Raw genomic sequence first — 18,853 nt, 5'->3', positions numbered from 1 at the left:
AAAGCATTGGTAGCTGCAAATCCTGTTTTAAGAACCATTAGTGTGATCAAAACTTTTTATCTGAGTCACTGGAGTAGGGGTCTACCAGCACACTCATGTAAACCTTCGCTTCTGGTCACTTGCCCAGCCATTTGTGTTAACAATTCAATTATCTAAGCATATTGATATATGTAGCCTTTCTATTGTGGTACATGAATGATGTGTGTGTGAGGCAGATAACTGGAGGCTGGTGTGATCCTTTGTGGATGCCCTGCCCTGAACTTGCACAAGATGGAGGTGAGGACTGTGCTCCCAAAAAGTGGATGTGTATTGCTTTCTTTATTGTAGCTGGAGCAATGAGACCTAGACACTGAATTCAGGTGAAAGGAGACACAACTTTTTTAGATTTCTGCAAGGTCTTTTGGTTAGCAAAGAGCTGCTGATTAGTCTTTCTGGGCACCTGTGGTGGGTGGTGGAGGCAAGGGATGGGGCTGCAGATTCTGTGTGAGGGGTGAAGAAACCTTTAGGTGAGGCTTTTCCTTTTGTATTTCCCTGATTACTTCTTCATCTGGGATCATGCCAGCCAGGTGCAGAAGCCTCATACCTCTTAGTGCCTCAGTTGTGGGTGCTCCAGTTTGCAGATGACTGTGCTTTGAGGTGCATCAGTCTACACAAATGCGGTGCTTGGAGAACAGCCTGTAAATGGTACTTAAAAGGAGAACCACCGTAAACCTGTTCTACATTTTCACACACTGAAGCCACAACTTCTGTCTACCAGTCGTGTTTAGAAGTTGGATGCATCATAGCACTTTGTTGTTCTAGTTCTAATTCGTCTGTGACCATACTAGAGGCTGCTGCACAGAGAACTCAGAGAACTGCTGTGCAACCAGGGCTGGTGTCTTCTGACAGCCAGTGTCTCGGAGGTGAGGGACTTCAGCTGAATCTCTTGCTGGAGATGCTGTACATCTGGCCTGAGGTGCCGAGAATTCTGCTTGCATGCTAAGAGAGAGAACAAGTCTGCCTACCCAGCAGGAAGAGAGACTACAGCAAGAAGTGAGGTATTGCGCATTCCTAGTGGCTGTGGGGGAGCCAGGAGCTCAGACTGGTAGAGAGGGATCAGGGATTATCCAAATACCAAAGTGCCTGGCCAGTATCTCCTGACGGTTCCAGGTTTGAACTGTGACTTCACAATGATGTGATTCCCAAGGCCATGTCTGGGCTGTGATAGCGTGTTGGTTTACCATACAACCCTTGCATGGCTGTAACTGCCAAAGTTGTGATGAACCTGTGTGGGGCTGCAATTTTCGTAGTTGTGGTTAGCATGTGCAGGGTTGCAATTGGCAAAGCTGTGATTGACCCGGACAGTGCAGGGCTGCAACTGCTGACATTGTGATCAACCTGTGCAGGCTGTATCTACTAAATTTGTGATCGACCCATGCAAGGCTGCAGCTGTCGAAGTGTGCCCAACCTAGGGAGAGCGGCAACTGCCATCTGGTGCAAAGTACTTTTGGTGGCTTGGATGTGTTCCAGCTTCCCCTGACGTGGATCTTATCTGCCTACTACAGAGGCCTATTTGATGATACGACCCAGTTGAAACCATGTAGTCACCAGGGGTGTGTCATTGATGCAACTCAGTATATAGGCTATAGGAGCTCCACAACTGCCTGCTGGGGCCCCCATTTCTTTTCTGAATGAGCTGGTGTGCCCCTGGTACTGGGCACCTCAAGTCGGACCCTGATTGGACCGACTTACCCAACAACGGCTAAGACTGATCTCACATGCAGTTTGTAGGTGATTGAACTTCACCTGTGCTAAATTCATCCTACTCCTTCATTTTGTCCTACTGAGTGAGGGAACTACCCAGAATCTGGGAGAGTCTGGCACAGTCAAAGTACAGGGTGGTCACTATTAATGTGTGCTAATGAGTATATTTGGTATAAATAGAGTGCTTCCTTTTTTTAAAACCTATTTGGTTGCTGATTGATTGCTGAATTCTGAACGTCAGCACTGCCACACTACCTCACTATAAAGTGTGTGACTGCTTGCCCTCATGCCCTCGAGTCAAGTATGGAAAGGATTGTACTAGGCTCTTACAAGAGCCGTAGTAGGATGGGACTGAGTTTGTTCTGGCTTATTTCCCTGGTGTTGCGGCATCTGACGGTCTGAGCAGGTACTTTATCCTTATTGATTGTCCTCTTGTTAAAACATTATGGATCAAGATCAACCGCCTGGGAGATCTACAGAAGGGTGCTTGATTAAGACTGACCTGGTAAAGAAACAGAGGTTTATTTATTTATTTGTTTTGTGCATTTTTTCGGAAACTCTCGACCCTAAATATATGGCACTGTCATAATCCACACAAGTGCTTCTAAAATAGCCCTGCTTGAGCCTGAGAGCCCTTTCTCACTCCCCTACTAAAGAGTAAACGTTGTTAATCTTCAGGATTGCTTTGTTGGTAAGAGCAAACAAATTAATAGCGCTTGTTAATAAGTGAATGAATCTCTTCTGACCTCAAAACTTTAAAACTCTGAACCCGACAAGCAGGAGAGAAAATAAGAGAGTTCACTACTTGCTTGAACTTAAAGAGGCTTAATGTTTGTCAACGTTTCTGATACAAATACAAACTGAAAATTCAGAAATCAAAAACATATTTTTCCCTTCACGTTGCCTTCATGTCTAATCATTCCAAAGAACTATTTAGGATTATTTCTGAATTCCAATCTCTTAGCAACTCTTTCTGCCATTCACCCCACCACAGACATGTGCTTTCACTGTACTTTCAAGAAAGGATCTCCAATTTTTGGAAGTTATTTCTCAAGGAAAATATCTTACCCCTTGATGATTGAAACCTAGACATCTCACCGGTTAAACCCAGGATTGAATTTTCAAGTTTTAACCTTATTATTGAATCTCAGTTAACAGAGATCTTCTTGCAGAATAGCCCTTTAGATTACCCTGGTTGCCTGTGTCCTGCATCTTAGATGCAGTGCCTGTATCTGTTCCTGAAAAAAGCTGTTTAATTGCTTCCTCTCCCTGGGACAAGTTGCAGGGGAACTGAAACAGGTACTAGTTTAACCACTATTGAAGAAGCCTCATGCAACTAGAGTGAGCTAGCCAACTCTCGGCCCATATCACTCTTACCCTTTCTTAGATATATAATGAAAAAATTGGTCGTCACCGAACTAAAGTTTGTGGAGGAACATAACCTTCCTTGATCCTTATCCAGCAGGCTGTAGGCTGGGCCACAGTACGATGTTGGTGGTACTCGTTGTTTTAGATGACCTGCATAGACTGGGAGGTATGTGGTGTTGGCGCCCTCGGATTGCACCATTCAACACCACAGAGCTCCACATCCTCTTAAAGTCCTTTAAGGAACCGGCATTTCGGGCCAGGTACTACATTGGATTCACCCCTTCCTGCCCAACTGGTAGCAATTGGTGGCACTCCCACTGTTTAAGTCAAACGCTAGGTCTGTGACTTGTGATGATTCACAGTGCTCATCACTCTCACGCCTGCTTCTCAAACTGCACTCCTAGCCAGTATTCTTCAACTCCAGGGGGCGCGCTCTTACAAGTATGCTGGTGATGCACACATTTTTTCAAAGCTCTGCAGTTAAAACCCGAAGCCGCCTAAATGCAGCCATGAACATCTGAACGACCCCATTTACTTGATGATGGATGTCCTGGAAAATGTTAATATTAAACCCTCTGGAAACCTAAGTCCTGCTTGCTCCCACCGATCTTGTCCAGTAACATAAAACATCTAGCAAACATCGCGGCTCCTCGCTTTCTCTTGAGACCAGGGGCCAGATGTAGCAAAACGCCAATTTGCGACTTGCAAATTGCGAGTCCCTGCGACTCGCAATTTGCAAGTCGCAAATTGGTATGCAGTATGGTGTCTCAGACACTGACTGCGACTCGCTATGGGGTCGCAATGACCCACCTCATTAATATTTATGAGGTGGGTCGCAAATTGCGGCCCCATAGCGAGTATAGGCACTCGCAAACATGGAGGCCTGCTGTCGTCAGCAGACCTCCATGTTCGTGACTGCTTTCAATAAAGCAGTTTTTTTTTTTTTTTTAAGTGTAGCCCGTTTTCCTTAAAGGAAAACGAGCTGAACTTAAAAAAAAAAAACGAAACCTTTAGTTTCGGTATTTTTTCAGGGCAGGGAGTGGTCCCTTGGACCACTCCCTGCCCTGAAAAAATATTTTTGGGTCCATTCACAAAGTGGAAGGGGTCCCATGGGGACCCCTTCCAATTTGCGAGTGGGTTACCATCCACTTGAAGTGGATGGTAACTGCGATACCATTTGCGACCGCGTACGCGGTCGCAAATGGTATTGCATACCACTCAGACTCGCAAATAGGAAGGGAACACCCCTTCCTATTTGCGATTCTGAAATGCATATTGCGAGTCAGTACCGACTCGCAATATGCATTTCTGCATTGGGAAACACGTTTAGCGAGTCGCAAACGGCAATTTTTGCCGTTTGCGACTCGCTAAACGTTTCCTACATCTGGCCCCAAGTTCCTAAGCCCTCTACAGTTTATTTTTATGACTAAAAATGTTGAAGTCGTTGCTTTCATATCTGAATGGAATCTTAATTTCTCAGTTTGATAAAGCTCTAGTCCAGTCTTGACTGAATGCATTGCAAATTCAGTTTACCTGGCCTCATCAAGCTTTTCTAACTGGTCCACATAACAGCAGAATGCCTGCTCCCTGGTAGTTCTAGGCAGAACCATACTGCACCTATTTTGAAGGGCGTTTTCTAGCTATCTTTACACAATAAATGATCACTAAATCGATGCCCATTATTAGTCCTTTTTTTATTTTGTATTTGATAATTTTATAAATTGACTTTGCACCCCAAAGAGTATGAAGGGGCTTTATAAAGACCTTATTTGTATTACACCACATTAAACAAGATAAACATTACAATAGAAGTCTGTTAATGTACGGAATTGGAACTGTGCCGAAAGGTCAAAATTACATATAATATCAGCGCTTCTAACAACATAGCAGATTTGCCGTTTGCGACTCGCTAAACGTTTCCTACATCTGGCCCCAAGTTCCTAAGCCCTCTACAGTTTATTTTTATGACTAAAAATGTTGAAGTCGTTGCTTTCATATCTGAATGGAATCTTAATTTCTCAGTTTGATAAAGCTCTAGTCCAGTCTTGACTGGATGCATTGCAAATTCAGTTTACCTGGCCTCATCAAGCTTTTCTAACTGGTCCACATAACAGCAGAATGCCTGCTCCCTGGTAGTTCTAGGCAGAACCATACTGCACCTATTTTGAAGAGCGTTTTCTAGCTATCTTTACACAATAAATGATCACTAAATCGATGCCCATTATTAGTCCTTTTTTTATTTTGTATTTGATAATTTTATAAATTGACTTTGCACCCCAAAGAGTATGAAGGGGCTTTATAAAGACCTTATTTGTATTACACCACATTAAACAAGATAAACATTACAATGGAAGTCTGTTAATGTACGGAATTGGAACTGTGCCGAAAGGTCAAAATTACATATAATATCAGCGCTTCTAACAACATAGCAGATTGGAAGGCCAATACTGTAGACCCTTTAAAGGGAGCCCGCTTTAATTCAAGAGGAGACCGGAAATGTGGTATTTAAGTGTTTTCTAAAGATGAGACAGGAGGGCTTAGTTCATATGCCCAGAGGAAGAGCGTTCCAGGTGCTAACAGCAGCGTGGGCAAAGTGTTTGAGTGCCTGAAATAGTCAGTAGCCTAGAGAGGAATTTGTTAATATTGTGTTGTAAGTCCTTATAAGTGAGCGAACATTACTTCTATGTAAGTCTTGTAATTATTGGTAGCCATTGCAGAGCATAGGGGTAACGTAACCAAACATTTTTCAGTGAGTGGTAAGTTTGGACACAGAGGGGGTCATTCTGACTCCGCCGGCCGCGGTAACCGCGGTGCCGGCGGGAGCCGCCAGAATACCGCTGCGCGGTCAGAAGACCGCCGTGGTTATTCTGTGTTTCCCGCTGGGCGGGCGGGCGACCGCCAGAAGGCCGCCCGCCCGCCCAGCGGGAAACTCCTTTCCACGATGATGCCGGCTCCGAATGGAGCCGGCGGAGTGGAAAGGGTGCAACGGGTGCAGTTGCACCCGTCACGAATTTCAGTGTCTGCTATGCAGACACTGAAATTCTCAGTGGGGCCCTGTTACGGGGGCCCCTGCATGCCATTGGCATGGGCACTGCAGGGGCCCCCAGGGGCCCCACGACACCCCATACCGCCATCCTGTTCCTGGCAGCCAAAGCCGCCAGGAACAGGATGGCGGTATGGGGGTCGGAATCCGGTCAGAATGCCCTTGGGAGCACCACCAGCCTGATGGCGGTGCTCCCGCGGTCGCCGGCCCTGCCAGGGTCGGAATGACCGCCAGAGTATGAGTTTGTAGATAATGAAACACTGGCTAGAATAATATTCATGAAGTGCAGTCCGGAGACAAAAAGGGCCTGCACTGCTTTCAGTGGGAGGGCCGCTTAAATTAGGTGCCTAATTTGTCAAAGGAATATAGAAATAAGTTTGCAAGCTTCGCCATCTGATTAATGTGACAGACGATAATGAGCTTTGAATCTAACCTAATGCTAAGCAATTTTACTGTGGTAGAATGAAGACAAAGAAGCCTTCAGTTTTCAACATATCTAATGATAAGGGGTAAAATTTAGTTCTATAGCTGGACGAAATGAGAAGAAATTCTGCATTTTGTGGACTGCGCATTAGGAAATATGTGGCACTCAAGTGTGGAGTGTTTCAAAGACCTCAGTGGTTAATGGTTTTAGTTCGATTTGTGTGATGTTTGCCTGTTAATGGTTGGATAATCCCTTATTCTCAGTCAGCACCACCATGTACAGGTTGAACAGAGCAGATACTGGGATTAATGAAGGGGAAATAACACAAGACTTTGATAAAAACAAAATCTTCCAGTCTTAGCCATAGAATGCCGATTGGTGAGAAAGGAACATAACTAGCACAGGATGGGGGCCAAAGAAGTCCATGCAGCATTGCAGGTTTTGAATATCAGTGTGAAGAACAACTGTGCCAAAAGGAGCCAATAGATTGAGAAGAATGAGTAAACGAGGGTCTGCATGTCAACCAGGATCTTCAGTGTAACTGTCTCTATCATGATTTCTGGACAGAAAACGCATTATTAGTCTGTTTAAGAAAAGGAGCAATGTGTCCCGTTTATAGAGAATTCAGAGAGTTTCTTTAGTAAGAGATGAATTAGTCCTTGAATGCCAGTCACATTCAAAGATTTTAAAGTTATCTTTATTGTTGTTAGCTGGCAAGTCCTGTAGATAATCATTTGTTAGTTTGAAGTGTTTCATGATCGAGTATACGCTGTTGGTAATAAAGGGGTAACAAGTGTTTTTGGATTGGTAAGGAGTATAACCATTGATGGTGTGATCAGATTTGATCTTAACACAAATGGAGCTTATCTTGTAAGTAAAAGAGGTAGGGGATTCCTCACATTCAGAGAGTGCGGAAGAGTGTATGGATTGCAAAGGTGGAACTGGGTTGGATCAAATGTGCTAGAAGAAATGTGTCAAAACAATGTTGCTATACCCTTGCCAGTTTCCCCATATCTTATTGTGCTTGTGTGGACAGCCGCAGCCTTCATAGATCAGCATCTCCAATACCATACAGCTCTCTCCATAGCTCACTTACCAAGCATAGAAGGTCGTTTCCTTCTCCATCTCTAAGAATCTTGCTCAAGGCTACCCAAAGCCTAAATGTAATAGGGATGCTTCACATCTAATGTCATTGTAATTCTTTACAGTGTGGCTGATGTCTGCAATAAAAATTAAGTTATGTGAGTTGAGGGGAATAACGTTATGGGTCCAATTTTTCATGGTATAAATCTTTATGAGCATAGATAATGTGGTGCCACGGATGTTGAATGGAATGTGAAAATTACCTATACAGTAAATGGCTAAAAGGTAGGAAGCATCTGACAGTGTCCATGTCTGCAAAAGTTAGGTCGGGTATGCTGCCTTTATTGTTTGGTGGGTAGACGGAATGCTCGTGGATGAATGCTGACTGCAGTATGGGGCATGCGATTTGCACTGAGCATTGCCCCAGTCTGCATTGAAATGCCCAAGAACGATGATTTGGCTAATACCATATAGCTCAAGGTAAAGTATTTGGTAAACCGGCCAGTGTAATTGGGTGGAGTTTCAGATGGGTAATAGATAATATGTACTTCAATGGTGTAGACTTAGGGCCTGGTGATGACAATTTTAAGAGGTTTGAAAGTGTAAAATGCTGTGGTGCAGTGTAATCTGCATTTGAGAGCCTTTGTTTGAGACAGCAGCTCCACTCCCTAGTTTATGTTGTCTTAAGTGCCCTTATAATCTTGTAGCCTTAGGTTACCAGCAAGTCAGTGATGGATTGGGAAAGCGTGATACGCCATAAATCTGAGGTACAAAGAAGGCCGAGATTATGAATTCATGACTAATAATGTGATGAGCAATTTCAGAATGGGAAGCATTAGTGGACCTACCAACGTGGTATGATGAGACCTTCTTTAGGAACACAGTTCATATGAATACATTGTTGGTGCTGGCATAGTTGTTTAGGAGTATGTGGGAAGAAGTTAGGAATGACAGATTGTAGGAATGGGAATATCTGATAGCTTTAGACAAATATTTGTGGGTAGTCTGACTAGTATCAAAAGTGAAAGTAAGTGATGAATAGGTAGAATAAACAGTAATTGTACAGAGAGATATGGTGAGAAATTTGAATGGTGTTCTGAGAAAACAATGTATTATGAGACGTTTTGGATATAATTATTCTCTTGGGACTGGGACGAGGTTGAGAGCATTCTACACCATGCAAGGTATAATATAGGATTGCGTTTAGTTCGTCACCTAGTATGCAATCAAGGACACAGATGTAGCAGATTCTCATATATCAGGATGGGCACATGGACAGCCTTTTAAGGGTTTTATGCATCATCTACAAAATCGTCCACAAAATCGTTGAACTTTCCCTTTATGACCCCATCTCCCCAAATGTAGTACTGCGAATGCTGGCTTTTTCTTTTCTATCGCATTCATGTTATTTTTGTATTTGTTGGCTTGATTTCTTTTCCCTATTTTGTTTGTTTTTTTGTACGCATTTCTTCATTGTTAGTCTTGCTTGGAGTTGCCTTCGTTCTCCAGATTTTCACACCTTATTTTCACACCTTATTTAAAGACGTGTTTGGCTGTGTCAATTGTTTTTTTAAATTCACATGCATCCATTTTTTGGAGCCTAGCATTTTTCGATGCCAAAGGGGTTAGCTATATTTCGGTCGCATTTGGGTTCACCGGCATCACGTATTTTGAGGTGTCAACCCTCATTCTTTTTGGGTTAATGAACGGTCCCTTTTTGGGGACTGAATCAGCCGATGACTCCGCAGGGGAACGCACCATATGTTTTTCGTTAGGCTCGTGAGTTTCCACTGGTGAGGATTCTTTCTGTTGCAAATGGCTTGAGAGAATGATATGCTTCAAGGCCAACAACATCCCTGTGGCACCGGAATGTTTCTCTGCCAGTTTCTAACAGTTTGGGCACCGACTGTCCAGTTTTTGTGAAAGATTGTAGGTTTGTATCTTTGTTAAAGCCAAAATACCTTTTGGTAACTGCGCCTGTCTTGACCGTAACCTGAGATTAATTTTGCTGATCGTCATCCATTTCTGAAATGTGCTGTGTCTGGGAGATCCCTGCCTATCGAGTGTTATACTTCCTTTTTTGATTTTCATTCACAGCCGTACATATGCATCCGTGTATTGTGAGCTTCTAGTTGATGTCATCATGGGTCATGCCAACTTTTCAATTGTCAATTGCCAAAAACTGTATCCGTTGAAAATGGCCATTTTCTTAGCTCATTTAGTAGATGGTGACATGAAGCTCAGCATTTAAATCTAGAATAGGCTCAAGATGCTTTAAAAATTAAAGGTAAGTAACTTTTATGTACGTTTTTATGTATGTTTTATAGCTGTAAGTAGACTTATATTCTCATACATGTTTTAATAAATCACTAAACTTGGAGTTACAAAAATAACTTCTGGGCTTACATTAGTTAATTGTAATATAGTGGTTCAAAACTCAACTTCTTACTGTTTACATAGTTTTGACATTTATCACTTTTGTTTTTATTGTTTTTTGAGATTGCTTTTGGACGTCTTAATTTTTATGAATGTTATTGGCATTAAACATGTTTTAACTGTGGGATCACACGTTTTTAAATGAGATTGATGGAGCATATTATGCAATTGTAAAATATCACACTGTCCCAAATGTCTATTTGATATTTCTGCATAGAAAATTCTTACTGCGCAGAGTTTTTTTCTAATCTGATAAAGCCGCAAAATCATACCCAATGTAAAAGAAGAACCCACATTGGTCTTGTTTTCTTGTTACCTGGCAAGTGACATTAGGTAATAGTGGCAAAGAACAGGATCTCCCTGTCCACTCTTAATAATATAATCAGAGTGAAAATATGATCAGAAGACTATTACGAAGTGCATGCTTTCATAAACATATATTTTATAACTGAATGTGACTGGATTTTCTTTTCAAATCCACAGGTTACCATAAGCACCACCATTGTGAAGTCAGGAGAAAACATCTCTCATCCATGTACATATCAGGGCTGTAAAGCAAAGGAGTTAATGGCAGTGGTGTGTCCTAGCTGTGAGAAACATTTTTGTCTAGGGTAAGCAGTCATAAATGGTAATTCCATTTAGTTGTGCACCTGTAAAAAGTATTGCCTCCTTGCTTACAAAAAAAAGCCAGCAAAGAAAAAGTAAGGCTAGTTTGTCCATAGATAAAAATACACATTTACCTTTTTTAGAGATTCAATATTAGTTCAGACAGTGTAGAGCAAAGGCATATCTACAGTAAGGCAAACACTGTTTCTGCCAGATAACCCAACTTCAATTCAGCACAATTGTTAGCACTCGAGCAGGTCTCATAATGTGTTTTTATGTCTCGCGTACAGATAGCTTTTAGCTCTCTGTTGTTTAAAATGCCTTGTGGACATTACTAGTATCTGTAGTGGGTTTTAGTCTAGCCCATTGCTGGCATTCTGTCACTCTTATTTGCGTTCTTCTTATTTGATGGCTTTTCTTCAACTTCTTGAGTTTTTCCCTCCTGTGGAGTATATCCACTTAACCGTCCTTTTGGTTGGATGACTTTTATCCTTCCACTGTTCACATTCAGGGAACTACTTTGTTTCTTTTGCCTTTAGCACTTCATCGGAGTGCATGTGCTTTCTTACTCTCTCTCCCTGTGTGCCACTTTATTCACCTCCCACTTCTCTTCTGTTTTCATGCTAATGTTCGTCCATTGCTTCCCTCCGACCAGCTGTCCTGCTGTGCTTTTTGAATGCCTGCTTTTTTTATTCTTATGTTTCCTTTTTTAAAGATTAAGCCCCCGAAATCTTCTGTTGCTGGCCTTACACTGAAGCCCATTATTCTCAGGAGCATTTACTCCCACTCCACACGGTCCACCGTTCCTCCCCTCCTGTTGCATCCTTTTTCTATAGTTTCATTTTTTGGAGAACCGAATGGCTACAGTTCGCTGCCCAGACACTCCTTTTTGAAAATGCACCTTGTGCACATTTACTATATATTTTTTTGCTTTACTGGTCTAAGATTGGGCTCCGCCATCTTGGAGTGGTAAAACAAAAAATTGGCTGCTGCATCGTGTTGTATGCAGACACGTGCATGATGATACATGTGCATGCCCATGTTGTTATGCTTCTCTTTGCTTTTTTTTTTTTCCAGTGCTGTTCAGCATAGGCAAAAAGCATTGCCATAGCCAGTAGATCTGTATTGGTAGTCAAAAAGTAGGACCTAGCGGCTTATCCAATGTTTAAAAAAAAAAAAAAAAAAAGTGAAGTACTCCTATGCCAGATTTCCAGTATTCTCAATTTATCAGAAAGGACGCATTATGGGTCTGTACTAGAACGTATGCTAAAGCTGAATATATATAATATATATGGCAAGGTGAGCATGCATGTTATGACGCCTCCAGCCACTGTTTTTGTCTCCTCTGTGCTTCCGTTCCACTCACATTACTTTAACAACCGTTTAGTCAATTTCTGTGTTTTTTCTGTTTGCATGGATGTTTTCGCTCTGCTACTAATCTTTTACATAGTTTTTGTCTACAGCTCCTAGTGTAGTATACAGCAAGCACGAGTGTTTTTGTGGTTTGGACCCGCAGAGTCTTCAGAAATATTGTGAGAATTATATGATTTCGCAATGGTGTGCTCCCCAGTCACCTTGTCATCCAGAGTGTTAAAAGAGATCACAAACACAGGCTTCACCCCTATATTGAAAGCTTCATCTCAAACCTTCAGTTCAGGTTGGCACTGTTTCATGGCAGCAGCTGTGTGCCCTGCTGAATAAATAACATGTTGTGTATGCAGCCAAAGCTTGTGCTGTAAGAAGCTATCTTTACTAGAATAAGGAGTACCTCACATCTGAAATTTAGAGATCTGGCTGTGCATCCGACTACATACTCAATGACATAAAAGTATTGTATTTACTCCTGTGGTCACCACAATGGAGGCTACATCTTGTCCTACTTCATACAGACATCAAACCATGTTCCAAATGCAAAAACAACAAGTGATGGACGGAATGTTGAACATAGTCAAACATTCACCCCCAGTCACAGATCTGGGTTTAATCCATCGTTTTTTTGCTGCCCATGCCATTCCAGTTTGGACCCAGCCATATGCAAATCAGTCTTGACCCTGTTCCCCATGGGAACAGTCCAGCCCGAACTGCTAGGCCAGGTCTTCCCTGGACTGGAAACAAGCATCCTGGGACCGGATTCGGGGTTTCACCCCTCATCAGCCAGGCTAGCTTGAATCCAGTGGCATGGGAAGCACGGGACCCACGTCTGGGCATACCCTTCCCACTTAGGGCGACAAATGCAAAAACAACAAGTGATGGACGGAATGCTGAACATGGTCAAACATTCACCCCAGTCAAACCATGTTCCTCAGGGTTCATCATGCCTCAGAATTTCTGGTCTTAGATAGCACTTCGAAACCTTTTAGATACAGTGACATCCATGCCATCTCTGAGTTTGTGTTTCAGATTAAGCACAGAGGGGACAGAAGGGGCCTTTCTTTGAAGTTTGATGCTTCCAACCACCCAGACTAGGTGCACGATATTTCTAACACTTTTGCTTAGGAGCTCCCTTCTCTCTTCTCATCATAAACAAGTGGGGAAGCTACTTTGCCACATTAGGTTCGAAAGTGAATAATACCGTAACTTATGGATAACAAAAATGACATTCCAAAGGCTTTACTTTAAGCCTTTTTAAATTTGGCCATCATAGTTAGATACTACTTTGTCTGAAACCTACCTGATTTATTAAATGGGAACCCTGATTATCTCTTGTTAACGTAAAACCTAATCTACTAAAATTAGGATGTGACCTTTTCCCATGTGTCTTCTACCCAATATACAAATTGTGGAACCAACCATGTGTAATGACATTGATCGGCTGTGTTCTCGCCGCCTCCCGTTAGATGGCACTTCTTGCATTGCTCTGTTGTTTTCTTCTTGTGATGCCAGAATAGCTTTTGTCCTCGTGCTTCATTGCTTTTTTGGCCATGTACACCTTCTGTGACTCTAGTCGGCGCTCCAGAGGTGTGTGTTCTTTGCCAAAGCCTCTAGAATCTCCACTTGTTTCTATGCCTATAATTCTGTCACCCTCATCTATACGGCCAGGTCCAGTTCATGCTGGTTGCTCTGGAACTAGAGTTGGAGGTTCTCCACAACTGACAATTTTTCTGAGAATCTGTGTTGCTGTCGGGGAAAATTGTATCCCAGTGGTAGGATTATGGCTGTACCCTATCTATCACTGCTGCTGACCTCCAAATTACCCCTACTAGCTTGTCAGAATTGCACTTTGTCTGGAGTTGTAGGGTATTACCTTGTGCTTCGTAGTGCGCTGGTTTGTGAGGTTTGTATGAAGGCGTATTAGAGGGATTTTTTACCCGACCTCTGGCCTCTCCTTTTTTCTGAAGGCCAGGAGTTTCCTTTCTGTCTTGGCTGCCTCCTGGCTTATGTTTTTTTTATTGGAAGGGTAAGTCCTGCTGTTCTTTCTCTGTGAGTGTCTTGTTATCATCCTCGACTTTCATCTTTTGTGCTTTCCTCTTGGAGAGTTTTGCACAAAGGTAGTGAGGAATGCTTTATGTAAGCATAAGAAAAACCTATTTGCCTGTTTTTCCAGTGCAGACTCTTGGACCGTGATTCCCTCCAGTTGCAAATGAGATCATTAGCAGAGTCGATTATAAAGCTGCAGCATTGTGATTCCATTGTAGTGGGGAGCCAAGGGCCTGAGACTGGTGACCTTAGGATACATCCAGCCTCGGGCCATAGCAGTTGTGAGGGACACGCATGCACTCATGGTCTTGCCACAAGCAGCTGCTTGCGCATTTCCTGGTGCTGGGTATAAGACAGCATTGCGTGGACACATTGTTAATAGAGGGTGATAAGGAAAAGCTACAAAAGTAGCTACATTTATTCAAACAAAATTGAGAATTCCAGAGGAATACTTTTAGGAAGCAAGTTGCTCAAGACCACAACCATGGTCAACCCTGTAAAAGTGAAGGTGTATTTCTGCGCTTTATAAACTCACTTTGGAACACCTATCGTCTTCCAGAGTATTTGAAGAGAGTGCAGTCTAAAAACCAATGCAACGCCACACTTCTATTTCATTAGAATAGTCAAAGCACACTAAAAATGAGACAAGCACTCTTTTTCCACGTCCTCTTTTTTAAATTGTCAGACTTTGTGTTTTAGGTCTCAGCCTCTCAGACAGCACAGCTGTCTGGTTTGCTAAATACATCCTGGGAACTTTCAGAAACGTGACCTAGGAATGCATTTCGCCCTTTGATTACCATTGGCTTTGGGGCTTCTAGCTCACATTTTCTGGCTTTCTATTTGCTGGCTTTATTTACTCTAGGCTCTCCAGGTTCAGTTTGTCCCTCCCGTTGCCTAAACCGTCATTAATGTATTCTTCCACAAACTCCCTTTCTATAAACAGGCTTTTAAATATTATTCTTATGTTGTAAAATATGCTGTGGTTTCAAAGCCTAAGGTCAAATGTCAGGCGCTGTCTTCCGAGGGCACTGGCTAACTTTCCTTTCTCTGACTTTAAAGTGCGATGATTTATGTGGCAATCTTGCTGGATACTGGGGGAGGGGATAGGAAAGAGTGTTTCTCTAGCATAGAACAACATTTAAGTGAACTTTCTAAGTATTTCAGAACATATCAGAATTTGGAACACAAATGAAGCACATTTTTTGTTATTTCTGAAGTGTGTTGGAAACATACTTTAATATGATCAAAAATCATTACACAAGGTGATGCACTTTCCACACCTTTCTGTTTGTTCACTGCATAGTTTTATTAGTAAACATGTATGTCTGTGCAGATGTAATGGTCATTTCAAGAGAAAATATGTGGTCTCTAATGGCAGTGAGCTACCTTACCATGCATGCTCCGCTCTATGCCAATCCCGTCTACTCTGCACCTCACCACTGCTTTGCACTCTATACCACTCCATTTTACACCACTCCATGCCACTGCACTCTGCACCACTCCACCCTACGCCACTGCACTGTATGCCACTTCACGCTATGCCATGGCAGTCTGTCATACCAATCTACTCTGCACAGCTCCACTCTTCGCCACTGTACTGTACACCACTCTGCAACTCTGCACTCTATACAAGTACACTTTACACAAATGCACTTTACTCTGTAACACTCAAATCTATGCCCCTGCACTCTATGCCAATCCACTGTACGCCATTCTAATATACTCTGCACCACTGCAATGCATGCCACTGTACTCTACACCACTTTACACCATTACACTCTTTGCCACTCTACGCAACTGCACTCTACCCTGCACCCCTCCACTCTATGCCACTTCAGTCTACTCTAAAACAACCTGGGCCACTGCACTCTATGCCACTCGACTCTTTGCCACTGCACTCTATGCCATTCAACTCATAAACACTGCAATCGACATCAGTGCACTCTACACAGCTGCACTCTGTCACTGCACTCTACTCTGCATCATTGTACTCTATGCCACTGCTCTCTACGCCACTCTACTCCACTCTGCCCCACTGCACTTTGACACTCTACTCTCCAACACTGCACTCTCCATCACTGAACTCCATAGCACTCTACTCTGTACTACTCCACTCAGTGCTACTCCACTCTACGCCACTGCACTCTGTGCCACTACACTCTATGGCACTATACTCTACTCTGCACCACTCTATGCTACTCTACTCTGCACCACTCTACGCCACTGTGCTCTATGCTACTCAGCTCTACTGTGTGCTCTACACCACTCCACTTTATGGCACTCGACTCTACTCAGTGCCGCTGCCTGCTGCATCACTCAACTCAAAGTCACTTCTTTCCGCACAACTGTACGCCACCCCACTCTCTGCCACTACACTCTACACAACTTTTCTCTGTGCCACTCTGCTGTGCACCACTCAACTCTGCGCCACTGTATTTTACTATGTACCATTTTATCTATACCACTGCATTCGAAGACGCTGCATGGTATGCCTCTGAATTCAGTGGCAATGCACTGTGTCACTACACTCTATCCCACCATACTGTGCAACACTTTATGCCAATGGTCTCCACACCAATCCACTCTACTCTATGCTGCTCAAGTGTATGCCCTCTACGCGGCTCCACACTGTGCCACTCCAATGTACTACACACTCTGCCACACCTCTGTACAACACTTCACTCCACTGTTGACCATTCCACTCTACAATACTCCTCGCAACTCTGCTCTACACCTTCTAACGTTTAGCCATGCTGAACAACAGACACGCTGGTGTACAGCATGGCTAAAACACATCGGGAAAGCCAGTAGTGCTTGCCTAAGCAAGACCTATTGGCTTTGCCAGTGCTTGTTTAATGGAAGGTTATTGCTACTGGACTCAGAAGTCAGAAGAGATTTTTGTTTGAGAACGATGAGTTCTTTGGTATTGTGCTGTGTATGAATGCTTGGAGCAATACACATTGTGTTGTGAACTTCCCAGTCATTGTACATCTTTGGCTTTTGATATTTACTATTCCTGCCATGTCTAATGCTCAATGGCACAGCAATGGTACCATGGATCTTAATGCAAGCAAGGAAAATGCCTCCTCTCCTAAAGGTTATTAGTAAAAGACAGCCATATCTGGGTCGTGGTGCTATGACACTTTCTGCACCAATGAGAGCTAGGCACCTGGCAATGCTTAGTTATCAAACCTCCTTCTTTTCTCGCCTGAGTTGAATCAATATTCCGCCCAATATATTGAATTATCATTGATTGCCTGGAGCCAGGATGAGAAACTCAATAATAATGTAATGAACTCACTAAAGGAAACAATCGAAAGGAAGGTAGGACTTTCAACCTACAAATAAATATGAAACGAACTGTTGTTGCCAAAAGGAATGGTATGAATGCTTTTTTAATGACAAGATGAGGTATGTAAAGTAAACACGGTGTATAGTTTCCAAATTGAGGTTTTCCTTTTCTGCTTCTCTAACGTTTCATGGCCCGAGCAAAATCGGTAACCCAGCGTTTTTAATCCAGCTAATCACTGTGTATTTCTTCTTTTGTAGACATCGTCATCCGTCAGACCATGAGTGCGAGAAGCTGGACGCGCCTCAGCCTCGTATGGCTGCCACACAGCAGCTGGTCAAAGACATAATAGGCAAGTAGATGGTCTGCGGTTTGAGGGATGTGTTCTTTGGGAAGGACTCGGTCTGGCTTGCGCGCGTGCGGTGTTCAAGTCTTATGCCCGTGGCTGTTCGTGACCACTTGGATTGCAAAGCGAAGTTTGTCTTCGCAACACTAATTCAATTTCAGTAACGTTGAGGGTAAAATCTTGAAATCGGGCCCGCTTGGTGCAGTATTTTTAAGGATTAAGTAATACAATTTATGGTTCTCTCGTGGATGTCATATTCTGAAGTATTTGGTTATTACCTAGTATTTCATTTTTGGGCACATGCACATTTATTATAGCTCATGCAGGTGAAATCCAGTGTTTGCCAAATTTAAGCACAGCTCAGACAGGCAGCACGATGCTGCAGCTTACATTTTAAACCCGCTTCTATTCCCCGAGCCAGGCAAAAAGTTTGATGATGCTCGATTTCTAGCGTACTCCTCTTTCTTTTTTGGTTAGCCCTCGCTTCGAGGCCCTAGCAAAATGTAAACGTAAAGGCCTGGCAGATATGACAACGTTGTCTCTGACTGTCAGTTTCAGCGGTAATGCTATGCTCAAATATTATTTGGCGTTTTGGTGATAGTACGGGTTCATGCTCATCCCACAAAGCTATATAGTATTACATGCTAGCTCTAGGTCTGTGGTAATGTCATAATTGCACATTTTGGGGCCTGATTTAGATCTTGGAGGACGGGAATACTTCGTCACAAACGTGACGGATATCCTATCCCATTATATACTATGGAGATCGTAAAACAGCAGACGGGATATCCATCACGTTTGTGACAGAGTATGCCATCCACCGAGATCTAAATTAGGTCCTTTGTAACTACAATTACTCTGTAGTAAAGTCCAGATGTGTTTTAGTTACTCCTTTTTTTTTTTTTTTTTTGCACCATTTGCTGTATTTGGGGTGTGCTCTAAATAGGATATGCCCATGTGTGGCTTTTGTGGACATGCCAAGAAGCCAACGTTGTTTATTATTTTTATGTTTGCCAGGTTCAGCGTTGTCTTTCAGACTCACCTCGTGGCCTGGCATGCTTCTCGCATGCTGACTTGGGCTGCTCTAGCTGTGCTGGT

The 18,853-nt window shown here is 42.9% G+C and overlaps 1 protein-coding gene across 1 annotated transcript in view; it reads left to right on the top strand.

Moving 5' to 3' along the window:
• ZFAND1 (zinc finger AN1-type containing 1) overlaps positions 1 to 18,853 on the top strand; it is a 164,597-nt gene that overhangs the window by 79,041 nt on the left and 66,703 nt on the right. Inside the window, exons 4-5 of the mRNA XM_069220416.1 lie at positions 10,581 to 10,708; positions 17,670 to 17,761. Of these exons, the coding sequence (XP_069076517.1) occupies positions 10,581 to 10,708; positions 17,670 to 17,761 (220 nt within the window). The remainder of the gene's footprint in view (positions 1 to 10,580; positions 10,709 to 17,669; positions 17,762 to 18,853) is intronic.

Source organism: Pleurodeles waltl, chromosome 2_2, assembly GCF_031143425.1.
Source record: "Pleurodeles waltl isolate 20211129_DDA chromosome 2_2, aPleWal1.hap1.20221129, whole genome shotgun sequence".
In the NCBI taxonomy this organism is placed as follows: Eukaryota; Metazoa; Chordata; class Amphibia; order Caudata; family Salamandridae; genus Pleurodeles; species Pleurodeles waltl.
The sequence above is the reverse complement of the archived record's forward strand: the minus strand, read 5'-3'. Positions and strand labels throughout refer to the sequence as shown.